We start from the raw sequence: 17,095 nt of genomic DNA on the forward strand, positions 1-17,095 counted from the left end.
TCTGGGAGATTCATCTTTACATCGCCATGATTTACTCGTTTCCCATCATCAGACAGGAAGAGAGCATGATGTGCTGTAACAGGATCCAGAGTCACATCCATTGCAAACTGCTGGAACTTCTTCAGTTCAGCCTCAAACAGCTTGTTCATCTCTTTCCTGAGAGTTTCCTCCAGCTGAGCCACAGCTCTCCTCACAGGCCCCACATAAGATGAGCGATGGACACTGACCTCTGTCCAGTCCTTGGTGTGTGGAGGAGTGTTCAGGGATGGGAAGCTTTGAAGGAGGCAGAAGTGGTCTTCAGTGTGTGAGAGCTGGTCCACCTCAGCGCTTCTCTTCATCAGCTCATAGATTTCCTATTCCAGCTCTTTAGTCAGCAGTGTGAGTGTTTCTCTCTCCCTCCTCTATCTGACACAGAGACACTGAGGAACCAAACCCAGACTCAAACCTAAACCCAAACCCAGGGTAGAGTGGTTCAGTGAATGTGGAGTGGAAGGTGTGGATGTGGATCAGTGTGTCAGAGGAAACACTGTAGAAGGACAGAGAGCCAGCATGCCAGTCCAGATACACTGCTACTCTGTTAGAGTCAGAGGAGAGGGGGGAACATATGGCTGACGATCTGTTATTGTGCCAGAGAAAGTAACGGTCATCAGAGCAGTACAGACTCCAGGACTTTTCATTCCCTCCAAACCTGCAGTCCTCACCCCTTCCTCGCCTTCTGATTCCTCTATAGGTCACTCCTACATCAACCCTTCCTTTCCACTCAACCTCCCAGTAAAAGCAACCAGTCAGACCATTTCTACACAGCAACTGTTTCCAGTAGTCAAATCTCTCTGGGTGATCAGGATATGGCTGCTCCTCTCTCACTCCTGTCACCTTTCGGTTGTCTTCAGACAGGAAGAGGTTTATCTGTGCTGTGTTTGGGTCCAGTGTGAGTTCACAGGCATCTGATTAGAGAACAAGACACAATACAGCAGCTTAGAATAGAATAGAATAGAATAGAATAGAATAGAATCTTTATTATTTATAGTCTTTATTGTCCACATGTGGAAATTAATTCTGTTCAGCCACACATAGACATACAGGGAGTTTCTCATCTAATACATCTGTTCTGTTATTGATTTATTGACACTTTGCTCAATAATTTCTCAGATATCTCATTATGTCAGCCGCCCACCATCCTGATTCACTGTAGGATATCAATGAGTGGATGTCACATACTGTGGTGTAGTAGAGGGACTTTCTATCTCAGTAGTTGAATATGTGTTGCTTTGTTTTTAGGACTCAAACTAAATACACACTTACACTTCCTCAGACCTGGTTTCAACCACTGTACTCCACCATGGTCCACACTGGGGAATGAACAAAGTCAGACCAGCAGATTCTCTTTGAGGATGGAAACATGGACATCATTTTAATAACCTTCCCTTCATATCCACCATTAAACATAAAACACTAGTCCTCACATTCTCAGTGTGACAGAGAAAATGTGTGTGACTCTCAGCCTTCTAGCAGATATTGCCTCTCCATACCTGAGAGAGTCCAGTCTCCAGCGTGGATCCACCAGTCCAGCAGAGAGAAGATTCCCTCCTGATGCCCCTGGATGATTGTAGCTCAGGTCCAGGTCTTGCAGATGGGAGGGGTTGGAGTTCAGAGCTGAGGCCAGAGAAGCACAGCCTTCCTCTGTGAGCAGACAGCCTGACAGCCTGCACACGCGCACACACACACACACACACACACACACACACACACACACACATGCGCGCGCGCACATGCACGCACACACACACACACACACACACACACACACGCGCGCGCATGCACGCACACACACACACACACACACACACACACACGCACACACACACACACACACACACACACATTTTTTTAAATTGTCATAACATTTTCATCCATATAATCCAGTATTAATAGTTTGTTCACTCTAGATGATTTTGTACAGGTTTTCAGAGAAAGAGATTGAAGCTTCCAGCATAAACTACTTGTTTAAAAAGCACAACATGCTGGATTTTCCCATATTAGGCTACACTGCTCTGAAATTATGATAATGCAGAAACTCTAATCGTCTCCAATGTTAACAGTTGACCCAAGGATCATGTTTGTGTTTTCATCTCAGTTCTTGGCCCAAGACGAAATAATGAAATATTCTCACAGAGAATAGAAACTTAAAGCTGAATTGGTGAAAATGGGTACAAAAGTGCCCTCTGCCATGACAATCCTAAATGACATACCCCCCATAGTGTATGAGCACTGCTGTGTACTGTGTACTGTCTGTTTTTATACTGGGCACTGTACTGTCTGTTTTTATTATGTTGTCAGACTGCCAAAGAAAAAGAAAATTTTCCATTATATGTAAATTGAATGGACAATAAACTTATCTTATCTTAATGTTGCTTTCTCAGCTGGTTTCAAAAATCACATCAGCAGGAAAACGAGAGGTCAGCTATTTTCACTGACAGCATGTGAAGCAGAATTTAAAGAGTATGTTGACCAGTAACATTTATTCTGACCTGAGGGTTTCCAGTCTACAGTGTGGACTCCCCAGTCCAGCAGTCAGCAGCTTCACGCCAGAATCCTGCAAATCATTGTTACTCAGGTCCAACTCTCTCAGGCTAGATGACTGGGAGCTGAGAACTGAGACCAGAGCTTCACAACTTCTCTCTGACAGCTGACAGCCGCTCAGCCTGAAGGAGAATTAGTGATGAAAAACATTGAACATACTTTTTTTCTATCTTCACAACATACTGTATATTGAATCTATCCAGTTTTGCGCTTACACCGATTTATTGGTTTATTTATTTTTTCTATCTTCACAACATACTGTATATTGAATCTATCCGGTTTTGCACTTACACCGATTTATTGGAGGCTTTGACCACTGGCAGCAGCCTCAGAAGAGCCTCCTCTGAAGCAGAGTATTTATTCAGGTGAAACACATCCAGCTCTTCTTCTGATGATAGTAAGATGAAGACCAGAGCCGACCACTGAGCAGGGGAGAGTCCATCTGTAGAGAGACTTCCTGATCTCAGGTACTGTTGGATCTCCTCCACTAGAGAATGGTCATTCAGCTCATTCAGACAGTGGAACAGATTGATGCTTCTCTCTGGAGAGGGATTCTCCCTGATCTTCTCCTTGATGTACTGGATTGTTTTCTGATTGGTCTGTGAGCTACTTCCTGTCTGTGTCAGCAGGCCTCGTAGGAGAGTCTGATTGGTCTCCAGTGAAAGACCCAGGAGGAAGCGGAGGAACAAGTCCAGGTGTCCATTTGGACTCTGTAACGCCTTGTCCACAGCACTCTGGTAGAGGTGACTTAATTTTGATACCATCACCGACAACTGAGATTTTGATTGTGCTTCTGACAACAGATTGACATCAGAGTCGATGAATGAGGCGATGACATGGACAGCAGCCAGAAACTCTTGAATGCTCAGATGGACAAAGCAGAACACCTTGTCCTGGTAGAGCCCACGCTCCTCTTTAAAGATCTGTGTGAACACTCCTGAGTACACCGAGGCTGCTCTGATATCAATGCCACACTCTGTCAGGTCTGCTTCATAGAAGATCAGGTTGCCTTTCTCCAGCTGCTCAAAAGCCAGTTTTCCCAGAGAGAGAATCATCATCCTGGTCTCTCTATTCCAGTGTGGATCTGTCTCAGCTCTCTCATGATACTTGATGTTTGCCTGGATGGACTGAACTACCAGGAAGTGGATGTACATCTCAGTCAGGGTCTTGGGCAGGTCTCCTCTCTCACTGGTTCTCAACACATGGTCCAGAACTGTAGCAGTGATCCAGCAGAAGACTGGGATGTGACACATGATGTGGAGGGTTCGTGAAGTCTTGATGTGGGAGATGATTCTTCTGGCCTGCTGCTCATATCTGAATCTCTTCCTGAAGTATTCCTCCTTCTGGCGGTCAGTGAAGCCTCTCACTTCTGTCACCACATCAACACACTCAGGAGGGATCTGATTGGCTGCTGCAGGTCGTGTAGTCATCCAGAGGCGAGCAGCAGGAAGCAGTTTCCCCTTGATGAGGTTTGTCAGCAGCACATCCACTGAGGTTGACTCTGTAACATCAGTCAGGATCTCATTGTTCTTGAAGTCTAGAGGAAGTCGACACTCATCCAGACCATCAAAGATCAACACAACCTGGAACTTGTCAAAGCTGCAGATTCCTGCTTCTTTGATCTCAGTAAAGAAGTGATGTAGAAGTTCCACCAAGCTGAACTTTTTCCCTTCCAGCAGATTCAGCTCTCGGAAAGTGAATGGGAATATGAACTGTATATCGTGGTTGGCTTTGTCTTCAGCCCAGTCTAGAGTGAACTTCTGTGTTAAGACTGTTTTCCCAATGCCAGCCACTCCCTTTGTCATCACTGTTCTGATTGGTTGGTCTCTTCCAGGCAAGGATTTAAAGATGTCTTCACATGGGATTGTTGTTTCTGGTCCCACTGGATTCCTGGATCCTGCTTCAATCTGTCTGACCTCATGTTCATCATTGACCTCTCCGCTCCCTCCCTCTGTGAGGTAGTGCTCTGTGTAGGTCTGATTCAGAAGTGTTGGGTTTCCTGCTTTAGCAATGCCCTCAAACACACACTGAAACCTTTCCATCAGACTTGATTTGAGTTGATGTTGACACGCAGCAGGAGTTTCTGAAAGAACAAATACCACTAATGAGCAGATTCTTTGGTAAACATGAGAAATGTGAATATTTCCTGGTCATGTATCCACTCCATGGCATCTCTTCAGCTCATCACTGTGACTGCACAAACAGCTCCTGGCTGTACAGTATGTGCAGCTCAGTGCGAAAGGTAACTGGTGTCGTGCTGTTTTGTTTCCCAGTGTGCACCACTGTGTTCACATTAACAAATTCATAATTTCACCAGATTATCCAGAGAGATTGTGCTCATTTACCTTTAAAATTGTGAACTAAATCATTTGTTAAATGTTTAGATTTACAGCAGTTTGGAAATCCATCTCCCACCATTCCCTCTCCATCATGTTAAACCTATTACAGTAAAAGCGTCTTACTTCTCTGCAGAGAGTCAGCCAGCTCCTCCAGGTTCATTCTCCTCAGGAAGTGCAGTGTGATCTGCAGAATAGCTTCCCTGCTGCTGCTCCTCCTCTGCTCTTCCTCCTCCCCATCCACCACCTCCTCGTCCTCCCTCTGCCTCTCTAAGCATTCTGGGTCACCTGGACTCAGAACACTCTGGAATCTCTTCAGCTCATTCTTCACAAATGTGACAATGTTCTCCTCAAGCAGCTGGAACAGAATAGTATTTGAATTCAATTTTCTTACTAAAACCATGAACATCAGGTCCATCCGGCATAGACTGAAAGCCCACTGCAAGAGTGCAGCTTGAAGACTGTTACCACCAGAGCGGTTGTTTTGTTCATTTGTAGCTGTAAAGTAAAATGTAAAGTGGTGCTGTACATTTACACACCATAAATATGGAGTCCAGGTCTGTTTGAAGCTCCTGGACAGACTGACCACTGGGAACCTCTGACCTCTGAACTCTGGAGACAACGTTATGTATTAGTATAAGTCAATGTCGCTCTCTCTCTTTCTCTCTCTCTCTCTCTCTCTCTCTCACTCTCTCTCTCTCACACACACACACACACACACACACACACACACACACACACACACACACACACACACACACACACACACACACACACACACACACTTACAGTTCATGATGGATGTTGTTCATGATGGATCCAAATGATGTGATTTTGTGATTTTTGGGAGAAGAAACTAAATCAACATTATCATGAATTTTTCCCTCTGTTCAGTAGAATCAAATATTGTAATAACAAATGCATCTGTTTTCAATTACCTTTGCTCAATAGGGTGCTGTCCATCTTTGAACGCAAGAGGAGGCTCCATACACCAGTCACTCTTCATGGACACACAGCTAGGTACAGGGGAGTCTGCTCTCTCCTGTTGTATCCTGCTAAGGATGGATAAAACAGGGGGGCAGTGGCAGTAGAAGTATTGTGAAGGTGTGCAGCAAAATTGCTCACAACACTCTAAACGACTTTCATAGCTCTAAACGACCTCCATAGCCTACAAAGCTAGGACCTTGGCCGACCCTAGCCACCCTCTGACCCCAGAGTTTGAGCTGCTCCCGTCCGGTCGCAGATACAAAATGCAGAACTAACAGGCACAAAAACTAATTTGTTCCTGATTCCATTGGCTTCCTAAATAGCCCCATGTGATTTTCATTGTAACTGCTGTCATTTGTTGTTGCTGTTTGTTTAATTATTTGTTGTTTTTTATGCTTCTACTGGCTGCTTCACAAATTGCCCCTTGAACCTTGAACCTTGAAGCCAGGTTTTGACCAGCGGTTTGCCAGTTTGAATTCCAGTACCAACTTTGAAAGACACTGTTAACTATTTGCCCACACTGTGCAACTACCAAAAATTAGCTTGAGCAATTAAGGATCTAGACCCCCCAGATTGCTCTGGGGGTGCTGCTCAGTGACCAACAGCAGAAGACTGTGCAGAAGACTACTGAACATGCAGCTATCTGTAATGTGAGACAGAGCAATGCTGCAAGAGCATGTATGCAAAGTAAAACCCTTCTGGATAAATAGAGTAATTGTTAAAAAAAAAATTACAATGTCACATATTTTAATGCAAATAATATCTGACTTTTTGCCTGATAAATACTGTTCGTTAAAATTAAAAAATAAATCCTTGGGACGCATCACTCTTCATGGACACACAGCTGGGTACATGAGTCTGGTCTCTCCTGCTGTACTGGGTTTCAACACACCAGCTACAGCGCTTTTACTCTGAATAATGATGGAATTATTAAACATACAGGGAAATAATGACCTACTTTTTTTCAGAAAGGTGTTTATCTTGAAATTTGATAGGGTCCAACATTGACTGGTCACTCTTCATGGACACACGGCTGGGTGCAGGGGAGTCTGGTCTCTCCTGCTGGACTGGGCTTCAACACAACAGAGACAACAGGGCTTTTACTCTGAATAATGATGGGTTAATGATGTCACCTCTGAGCCCTGAGATGGAGAACAGCCATGGACAGTTAGAGTTCCTCATCTTACCTCTTAGCTGTGGTCCTGCTGTCATGTTCCCCAGACAGAGTGGTTTTAGAGAGAGGGAGCCCCTCATCTCTCTCCTCAGACTGACTCATAGCAGAGCGAACACCTTTACACAAACACATAGGTAGATTCAACATGTTTCCATTACAGAAAGCCTCATGTGATTTCATCGTATGTCATGTGACGTATACATTATGTCATGTTACGTATACATTAAGTGTAGAAAATATTGAAAAACAACTGCTCTTTCAATCACATAGATCGACTGTGCAGGTAGCTACAGGACTTTTAAGCCTCTAGGACAATCGAGATGTTATTAAAGTGGTTTGAATGAAACAAAGTGCATCTCAGTATTGGTACTGGTAGTCGTGTGTGTGTTTTGCACACTTGTGAAGTAGCCTATTAACAGTGAATGCTAGCCTGATATGAGACTGAAATGTCGAGTCGTTACACAAAACTCAACTCGGTGGAGTGGGGTCTGAAGGTTTGAACCAGGCAAGAAAAATGCATGTCATTCAAGCTGATCTGGGCTGTCTGACCAGTTCCTGCCTCTTTTTTTTTTACAAGCTGAGAGCTGGCCTGGTGCTCAGTCTAGCTGCATGGCAACCACTAAAAGTAATTGATACATTAAATCATTCTCATATCATTGGTCTTGAAAGTCAGACAGATATGTTGTTCTTTCTTCTAATGAATATTTATATCTGCAAGCATCAAATAGACATTTTGAAAACCCATATCACCAGCATCTCAGGCAAGTCTGCTCTACTGTTATACAACACGATGAAACAGCCTATTCATCAAACATGTGTTCCCTGCAGGATCGTTACCTGGTGAACTCACAACCACATCAAGTCAAAGATAATTTCCACCTTCATCTGTAGAGGAAACATTGAGAGAGAAGACGGTGCTTATTCTCCTTCGCCAGTCAGTCTGTTGATCTGCGGCTGCGGTCACATCCTCATAACTTCACTCTAGAAACTGTATGACATCGGACCAGTCAAACCTGTTGCCAACCTGTGGCAAAGCACAGCTCAGGTGAAGTAGGCTAGTTCTGCTATGTGTCCACTAGATGGAGCACATTAGCCTCAGCATGATGCATGGATGCAGATTTGATCACAAATCTCCCTGTAGGCAGCAGGGTGACAGTGAGCACTGTAGCCTTACAGCAGGTCTTTTTTGGTGATCTATGTGCAAATAAAGCCTTCTATTTCCTTGATTGAGTATCATGCGTCGTGCAGATACATAAGTTTCTCTGCACTTATTTTCCCCACTTGTCTAGATGTGAGACTTTTTCCCTCCCTGGGTGATGTGGCTGACCCAATCACTTATCTCACAGGTGACAGTGAGCACTGTAGCCTTACAGCAGGTCTTTTTTGGTGATCTATGTGCAAATAAAGCCTTCTATTTCCTTGATTGAGTATCATGCGTCGTGCAGATACATAAGTTTCTCTGCACTTATTTTCCCCACTTGTCTAGATGTGAGACTTTTTCCCTCCCTGGGTGATGTGGCTGACCCAATCACTTATCTCACAGGAAGCTGTTTTAACAGGAAAGACTCATTGTGGGTGTGGGGTAAAGCGCTTAAAGCGGCACTGTAGATCAGCAACATGTGTTCTTCATTTGAAAACCAATACATGCATTCATAAATAAATTAGAAATTGTAAATTAATCAATCTATTTAGAGTTCCCATGTCATTTGCACAATCAAGTGAGACTTCCGCTGAAGTTGCCCATGCTCAGAATATGCTGTTTAAAACGGACTTTGAGTAAAAGCATTTCGCTTGATTAAATGAAGACTGGTTGTTCTCATGGATTCAGAACTGGAGATTAGATTAGATTAGATTTATTAGATTAGATTAGATTTTGACTGTAAAAGACCGAGCTGTGAGAAAACTGAATCAACTATTGACGGGCTATTCAGCATCCAATAATATATGGTGGTGCACAGGGATTTTAGGCAATCTAGTGTGTTTCTAAAAATATACTGTATATATTTCTCAATCCATACAGAATAATTTGGCAAAAATACATTTTATTGAGACAGCACTTCTCTTGTTCTTTCTTGAAAGCAGATATTTGCAATGTACACAAGGCAAAACATAAAGAATTGTAAAATATATAAAGGAGTAAAGTAAAATTGCTAAGCACATGGCAAAAGGTGGTTAAAAATAAGAACGATAAAATCTAAAACATGTAAAACGAAAGTAGGTCAATGAAAGATTTGAAAGATAATAGTAGCTTATCTAAGTTCCTCGGGCAGGATGTTTTACACAGTCTAGTCTTGCCATTAGTCTTGATAACAAAAATCACTCAAAGTCTTGAGCTGAGACTGCAGAAAAGAGGATGCTAAATCTACACATCTACTGGCTGCTTAGCAAATACTGTTCTTGGTCCCATCAGCCATTCTTATTCTGAAGCTATGACAAAAAGATTACAAAGTGCTTTACAAACAATAAAAGACAATGCCTTAAAAGGAGCATTTCATGTTCTCTGTCTGAATGACAATGGCCGGGTTTCCCAAAAGCTTCTTAGCGCTAAGAAGCTTCTTAGACCCTTCTTAAGGCTCCACGGGAGGGGTCTAAGAAGCTTCTTAGCGCTAAGAAGCTTTTGGGAAACCCGGCCAATGACAATCTTGGTGTGGGGTGTAAAGTCACAATATGTTTTCATTTGAGATGACACATCATTAGGAGTCAATCATTTTTTCACAGACCCAGTATTGCGAAAATGCACAAACGTCATCAACCCAACTGTTTAGTTCTTTAGGCGAACGTGTGTTGACACAGTCCGTCTTTTCACCATTGTCATATCCACTGGGCTCACCTGTGTACCAGAACCTGTTAAAAAGAGAAAATAGTCAACTGATGGAAAATAAGATGCACAATGCATTTTAGGCCAACCTGTTGACTGTTAAATAGGACTGAAGAATGGATTTCTTACCCTGTGCTGTTCAGAAGTGAACCATCCACCCATTTCCAGACTCCCTCCTCATCCCTGTCACTCAAACCAATCCAAATTATCTTGTTCAAGGAATTGATGAATTTCTGTTGAATTGATTAAAAGACAAATTACATCAACACACTTGTGAAGCACTCAAGTGTGGAATGTGACAGTTTTAACGCAACTAAATGCACACTAAAGATTATTATTGTTGTTATTATTCTTATTTAAAATCAAACATCAATTTCGGGGGGTGGGGGGGGGGGGGGGGGGGGAGGTAAGTTTAGCCACATTTCCCTTGACCTGTTCTTCTTTGCTGTTTATGATGACCAGGTGTGCTCCTCTCTGTAGACAGTCCAGTCTGCTGTCCTCCCAGCTCGTTCGATCAGTAGAAATGTAGTAAAAACTGTTGCTGAATGATCTACATCCTCCATCTTCACAGAAATGCTCTGCAGGAGGAGAGGAGCAGAGCAGCAAATAAGAGCATGAATGCATATGCACACAAATGTACAGTAGAGTACTGTACATGTGTGTGCATATGTACTGTCAGTACATACATGTCACAACCAACCACAACACAACAACCAATCACCCACCCACCCACCCACGTATACGCACGCACGCACGCACGCACACAAGCACGCACGCACGCACGCGCGCACACACACACACACACACACACACACACACACACACACACACACACACACACACACACACACACACACACACACACACACACACATGTCATTCATAAATCAAATGCAAACACCCACACCCACATACCCCCCTCACACACCCACAACCAATCATCCACCCACCCACCCATATATAGACATGCACGCACACAAGCACGCGCACACACACACACACACACACACACACACACACACACACACACACACACACACACACACACACACACACACACACACACACACACACACACACACACACACACACACACACACACAGAATAGGATATAGACAGACTCACTGAGCTCAAACAAATACTTCTTCCTGTTTTCAGTCCAGGTCTTGTTGAGGGTCTTTGTGTTTTCAGCCCAGGTCTTGTTGAGGGTCTGCAGTTTGTCGAGTGTTTCTTCTAATCTGCCATCAGCTTTTGAATCTGCACAGGAAATCCAAAACAGTGGTAGACTTAGGTCGAAACAAATATGCAAAATGGATGCTGAAGAGTGTAAATATCTTGTGTGATAGAGGAAGTGATGCCTCACAGTGGACCCCAAGGCCTATAAGAGTAAGAGCAGCCATTAGGAGAAGACACATCAGCAGCAGCAGCAGCAGATACACTACAGTCACCCTGCAGGGCTTCTTCACTGGCTGGATAACATTACCTGTAAGAACAAGACAGACCAGCCATGTTTTAGTAACACACCGACCAGAGAGTTACACAGCTTGTGTGTGTGTGTGTGTCTGTGTGTGTGTGCGTGCGTGCGTGCATCTGTGTGTGTTAATTACAGAGTTGGGGGTAACGCGTTACTGTAATCACATTACGGTACTTTTGTCAGTAACGAGTAGTGTAAGGCACTACTGCACCGTAACGGGAACTCCGCCCACTTTCCTCTTCCACGGGTTAAATTTCCCAGAAGGCTTTGCATAACTTTTTACACTCCGTTTTACAATTAAATCAGGCTAAAGAGTGTTAGATATAAATAATATGTATTTTAACACAACATGCAATTCTGGAATATCTGAATATTGTACAAAATTAAATTAAATTAAATTAAATGTAAACGTAAACCATAAGAGAAACCCACATGCAGCGATGGGGTCTGTAAATACCCAAATACAACGTGTTCTAGGGGGAAGTGGGGGCAGTGCGGTATGTTCCGTAATAGTCTGCCAGTAATAGTCTGCCAGCAATCTGCCAAAAAGCGCCGTCTTCTACAACAAGTTTTTGTTGCGCGGAAGGACAAGAATGTGACACTGCAAACGTTCCCCTGGACAAAGCATCTGCAGTGGAAACATGCTAACACAAAGCTGGTTGCAGACCCAAGCTGAGTCGCCTGCCTCGACCCCAAGCAAGCAGCAAAAGCTTTCTTTTCACCAGGTAACATCAAAATCAGAGATGGACAGGCTTGTTGCCTCCTCGTACATGGTAGAGGAAATGTTGCCAGTTTCAACAGTAGAATGAAATCGCCATTTTTCAGAAACATATTGAGCAAAATACAGATGGCAGGGAACGGACAGCCACCATCAGACAGGAAAAGTTTTGCAAACTACCTTATTAGATAGATATTTGTGCTAATATATGGGCATATATGTAAGGATTAATGTTGTATTGTTAACTGGCAAATTACGTGACAATGCATCTCAGGCGATGTTACGGAGTAACGCAAAAGTAATGTAACGAGTAGTGTAACGAATTACTTTCTCCAGGGAGTAATCAAGTAAAGTAAGGCATTACTTTTTTTGAAAGTAATGTGTAATGTGTAATATATTACTTTTTTGAGTAACGGACCCCAACTCTGGTTAATTACTCACCTAGCTGCTGATATATATCCTCTGTACGTGCTGTATCGTCACGACCCTCAGAGTTGTGTGTATAGATTGTGATTGTTTGAGCGCTCTCAGACATTCCCATCTTCTGTCTCAATCATCAGATACTTGATATATCCAGACGTGTCTTCAGTTTGTTGCTCTTTTCTTCATACTAAACTATAAAGTAAGTCATTTTCTGTCCAAATAATGCCTCGTGTTTCCTTCATCAATTCAGTATCGTGCATCTCTGCATCTTCCTCCTCACTTCTCTAGAAGTGAGGAGGAAGCCTGCATGCGTGCTGTGGCTGACCCAATCACCCAGCTGACCGGAAGCAACATGTGGTACAGTTTTTCTTCAGTCACTTAGATGCATTTCCTGAAACTCTAACACTCTAACTCTAACACTTTAACACAATTGGCCAATACACTATTTCATTTCTCATTGTGTTCACACAAAATGCAAAACACTAAAACGTCATAATGTAGATGCAATTCTCAATTGGTATGATATGCCAGTCAAAACAGATTTTTCTCAATTGGCTATGCACCTTACCCTCTCGCATTGAAACAGTTGTATATTGGGTAAATCATTGCATGCAAAACACTATGTCGAATGAGCATTGTGCTTGTACAACAGAGAAGGCCAGCACGATGAGTAACTTCAGACAGGTTGTGACATCACAGTTGAGGGACTGCTGAGGGTTGTGACATGTCAAAAGGATCTTGAAAGGCGACAGGTGGGATGTTGATGAAGTGCTGTGGCCTAACAGGGAGGAGAGACTGCATGACCAACGAGACTGACTGTGATGAAAACTGTAAGGCAACATTTATTTTGGTTTAGGTTTCTTTCTTTTTCTCTCGAGCCACACTATCCACCACAACAATGTGTAAAGACATGGTTTGAATTATGGGGGGCCAATGGGGGCTCAATTGGCCCCCATAGAGAGTCTGGGCCCCCATAGTCAAGAACCCCTGTGGGGGTCTCTATAATATACTGTAACTTCTTATTGTTTTCAAATAATGCATTTTACAATGCAAGAATTAGTATTATTTATGTTAACTAGATAAATAGGCTAAATAAGAAACAGTTTTCCAAACGAACTGGGCGATGTTGTGTACTGTATAAATATAAATAGGCTGCATTCCACCTCCAAGCCACCATGCATCGCCCATGTGCACGCGTTATACTAGTACAACCCATTTGGGGGAAGAAGAAGCCACAACTTGGTGCCACCATCACATGATGTAAACAGCCTGAGCCAACATCTTAAGCCTAGTTTACACTACAAGACTCCCCCCCCCCCCCCCCTGATTTTACACAGGATTTCCAGTTGGGCTCAGTCTGTCTTTGTTGACTCTAGTCTGCAGTTGCTGTTGTCAGCAGTTGTTGTGCCAGTCGGCAGCAAAATCTGTTAGTGTATACTGGGTACATATTTCTAATCTGTTAGTGTAAACTGCCTCCAGATTTCTAGTCTTCAAGTGTAAACTGCCTCCCGACGCCAGTCGGAGCCACAAAGATTATATCAAACAATATTTGAATTTCAAATTTCAAAGTCTTGTAGTACTGCCTCGTCTGAGTCAGGTGTGTAGTGTATTTCAGTCAGTTTTTTCAGTCGTGATAAAAAAATGTTAATGAAACAGTCTTGTAGTGTAAACTCTCCAGTCTTTTCATAATCTGTTAAGATTTTCAAAGTCTTCTAGTGTATCACAGACTTTAGCATGCATGAATGTAAATAGTACTACACCAAGTTATACTGACTGCTGAAAGATGAAGTGGATTAATCCCTCTGGCAATGGAAAAAAGACCCCAGCAGTCAGGTAGGCAAAACATGATCTCTTCACTCAGTCACATCTGTTGCTGTCACTTGTTTATTGTTACTAGCAAGTTAGGTTGACAGGAGTCAGGAGTCAATCATTTTTTCACAGACCCAGTATTGCGAAAATGCACAAACGTCATCATCCCAGCTGTTTAGTTCTTTAGATGAACGTGTGTTGACACAGTCCGTCTTTTCACCATTGTAATATCCATTGGGCTGACCTGTGTACCAGAACCTGTTAAAAAGAGAAAATAGTCAACTGATGGAAAATAAGATGCACAATGCATTTTCAGGCTAACCTGTTGACTGTTAAATAGGATGAAGAATGGATGTCTTACCCTGTGCTGTTCAGAAGTGAACCATCCACCCATTTCCAGACTCCATCCTGCTCCCTGTCACTCAAACCAATCCAAATTATCTTGTTCAAGGAATTGATGAATTTCTGTTGAATTGTTTAAAAGATAGATTACATCAACACAGATTGGTGAAGCACTCAAAGTGTGGAATGTGGGACAGTTTTAACCCTAACTAAATGCACACTAAAGATTATTATTATTATTATTATTATTATTATTATTATTATTATTATTATTATTATTATTATTATTATTATTATTATTATTTACAATCAAAGAGCAACTTTTTTTCTTTCTTTCTTTTTTTTCTTTTTTTTTGGGGGGGGGGGTAATTTTTGCCACATTTCCCTTCACCTGTTCTTCTTCGCTGTTTATGATGACCAGGTCTGCTCCTCTCTGTAGACAGTCCTGCCTGCTGTCCTCCCAGCTCGTTTGATCAGTAGAAATGTAGTAAAAACTGTTGCTGAATGATTTACATCCATCTTCACAGAAATGCTCTGCAGGGGGGAAAGGATATTAAGAGCAGCAAATAAGAGCATCAATGCATATAAACACAAATGTACAGTACAGTACTGTACATGTGTGTGCATATGCATGTACTGTCTGTACATACATATCATTCATAAATGCAAACACCCACACCCACATACCCCACACACCCACAACCAAACACGTATATGCAGGCATGCACGCACGTACACAAGCACGCACGCACACGCACACACACACACACACACACACACACACACACACACACATACACACACACACACACACACACACACACACACACACACACACACACACACACACACACACACACACACACACACACACACACACACAGAATAGGATAGACAGACTCACTGAGCTCAAACCAATAATTCTTTCTGTTTTCAGTCCAGGTCTTGTTGAGAGTCTGCAGTTTGTTGAGCATTTCTTCGAATCTGCCATCAACTTTTGAATCTGCACAGGAAATGAAAAACAGTGGTAGCTTTAGGTACAAAGAATTATGCAAAATGAATGCTGAAGAGTGCAAATCTCTTGTGCAATAGAGGAAGTGAATGCCTCACAGTGGACCACAATGCCTATAAGAGCAGCCAGTAGGAGAAGACACATCAGCAGCAGACACACTACAGTCACCCTGCAGGACTTCTTCACTGGCTGGATAACATCACCTGTAAGAACAGGACAGACCGGCCATGTTTTAGTAACACAAGCACCAGAGGGACTGTTACACAGTTACTGAGTATTGCTGTTAAATGCACAGCATGCTGTGATTGTGTGTGTGTGTGTGTGTGTGTGTGTGTGTGTGTGTGTGTGTGTGTGTGTGTGTGTGTGTGTGTGTGTGTGTGTGTGTGTGTGTGTGTGTGTGTGTGTGTGTGTGTGTGTGTTACTCACCTAGATGCTGATCTGGTGTGCTCTCCATATTTGATCTGGGGCCACGACCCCCATAGTTGTCTACACTTTCATAGATGTCCACTATCCTCTCCTCCACCTCGTCGCTCCCTCCAGCTGTGATTAAGGCCCTCTCCTCCCTCTCTCGTAGACGCTCCTCTTTCTCCACAGGAGGATCATCGTTGTCGTAGATGTGAACGGACTCAGACATCTCCATCTTCTGTCTCAATCATCAGATACGTGATAGATACTGGACTTGTTTTCAGTTTGCTGCTCTTTTCTTCATAAACTACAAAATTTGTCATTTTTTTGTGGTCCAAAGACCAAATATAAAGCCTCGTGTCTCCTTGCCCCATTCAGTATCGTGCGTCTCTGTGCAGATACTAGAACAGTTTCTGCTCACTTCCTCCCCACTTCTCTCTTAGACTTTTTTTTCTGTTCTTTCTTTCTTTTTTGCATGTGTGCTGTGGCTAAGCCAGGTAACCCCCCAGCGCACAGGAAGTTGTTTTATCAGCAAAGAGGGTATTCGTTTGAAGGCAGGCGTCGTGGCTGGTGGGATCCCATCGCAAGATAGTCTCTAGTTAAAGGGGCACTTCACTGCAAAATGAAAGTTACACATGTAACTATGGTTCTATCAATTCCAGATGACCATCAGGGGCAGTGTTTACACTGTGGAGTGTCGCGCTCGTGCACGTCCCAGTACGTCTCCAGTATTAACACCAAAAACGTCACCTTCTGACCTCCTCGGATCATGTGGGTTTGGCCCCAAATACAAACGTCACGCGGCTCGCCAAGATTCCGAGTGACAAGGAACCCTGGCGGTCAGTTGCACCACGTACACGCATTCATACACGCACCTTCATATTTTCCTTCTATATAGGGTAACGTTTCTATATTTCTTTTATATTATTATTGATGCTCCATGATCATGGCCAGCAGAGGGCACCAGACTTTTGTTATTAATGGTGAGTTGTAGTGGCGTGTGGCAGCGATGGGGC

At 43.1% G+C, this 17,095-nt stretch overlaps 3 protein-coding genes across 3 annotated transcripts; all 3 read right to left on the reverse strand.

The window, feature by feature from the left end:
* Positions 1-6,928, reverse strand: LOC310794256 (protein NLRC3-like). The gene is made up of 9 exons (XM_083656214.1): positions 6,862-6,928; positions 5,855-5,971; positions 5,456-5,528; positions 5,043-5,274; positions 2,872-4,663; positions 2,529-2,702; positions 1,530-1,703; positions 1,303-1,349; positions 1-944 (listed from the first exon to the last, which is right to left on the reverse strand). The coding sequence occupies exons 1-9, from the start codon at positions 6,924-6,926 to the stop codon at positions 367-369; spliced, it is 3,252 nt and encodes a 1,083-aa protein (XP_083512340.1). The 5' UTR covers positions 6,927-6,928; the 3' UTR covers positions 1-366.
* A 2,248-nt stretch (positions 6,929-9,176) lies between these two features.
* LOC310793724 (CD209 antigen-like protein D) lies at positions 9,177-12,675 on the reverse strand. Its single transcript, XM_083655587.1, has 6 exons — positions 12,530-12,675; positions 11,260-11,379; positions 11,022-11,153; positions 10,328-10,473; positions 10,025-10,128; positions 9,177-9,921 (listed from the first exon to the last, which is right to left on the reverse strand). Exons 1-6 carry the CDS (start codon positions 12,627-12,629, stop codon positions 9,771-9,773), a joined length of 753 nt encoding a protein of 250 aa, XP_083511713.1. The 5' UTR covers positions 12,630-12,675; the 3' UTR covers positions 9,177-9,770.
* Positions 12,676-14,427: 1,752 nt separating this feature from the next.
* LOC310793938 (C-type lectin domain family 4 member A-like) lies at positions 14,428-16,314 on the reverse strand (the record flags this gene model as incomplete). Its single annotated transcript, XM_083655824.1, has 6 exons — positions 14,428-14,578; positions 14,682-14,785; positions 15,054-15,196; positions 15,567-15,665; positions 15,773-15,877; positions 16,101-16,314. 6 exons carry the CDS (start codon positions 16,312-16,314, stop codon positions 14,428-14,430), a joined length of 816 nt encoding a protein of 271 aa, XP_083511950.1.
* Positions 16,315-17,095: the final 781 nt, after the last annotated feature.

The sequence above is a fragment of the Poromitra crassiceps genome (assembly GCF_964638095.1).
Source record: "Poromitra crassiceps genome assembly, chromosome: 19".
NCBI classification, from domain to species: Eukaryota; Metazoa; Chordata; class Actinopteri; order Beryciformes; family Melamphaidae; genus Poromitra; species Poromitra crassiceps.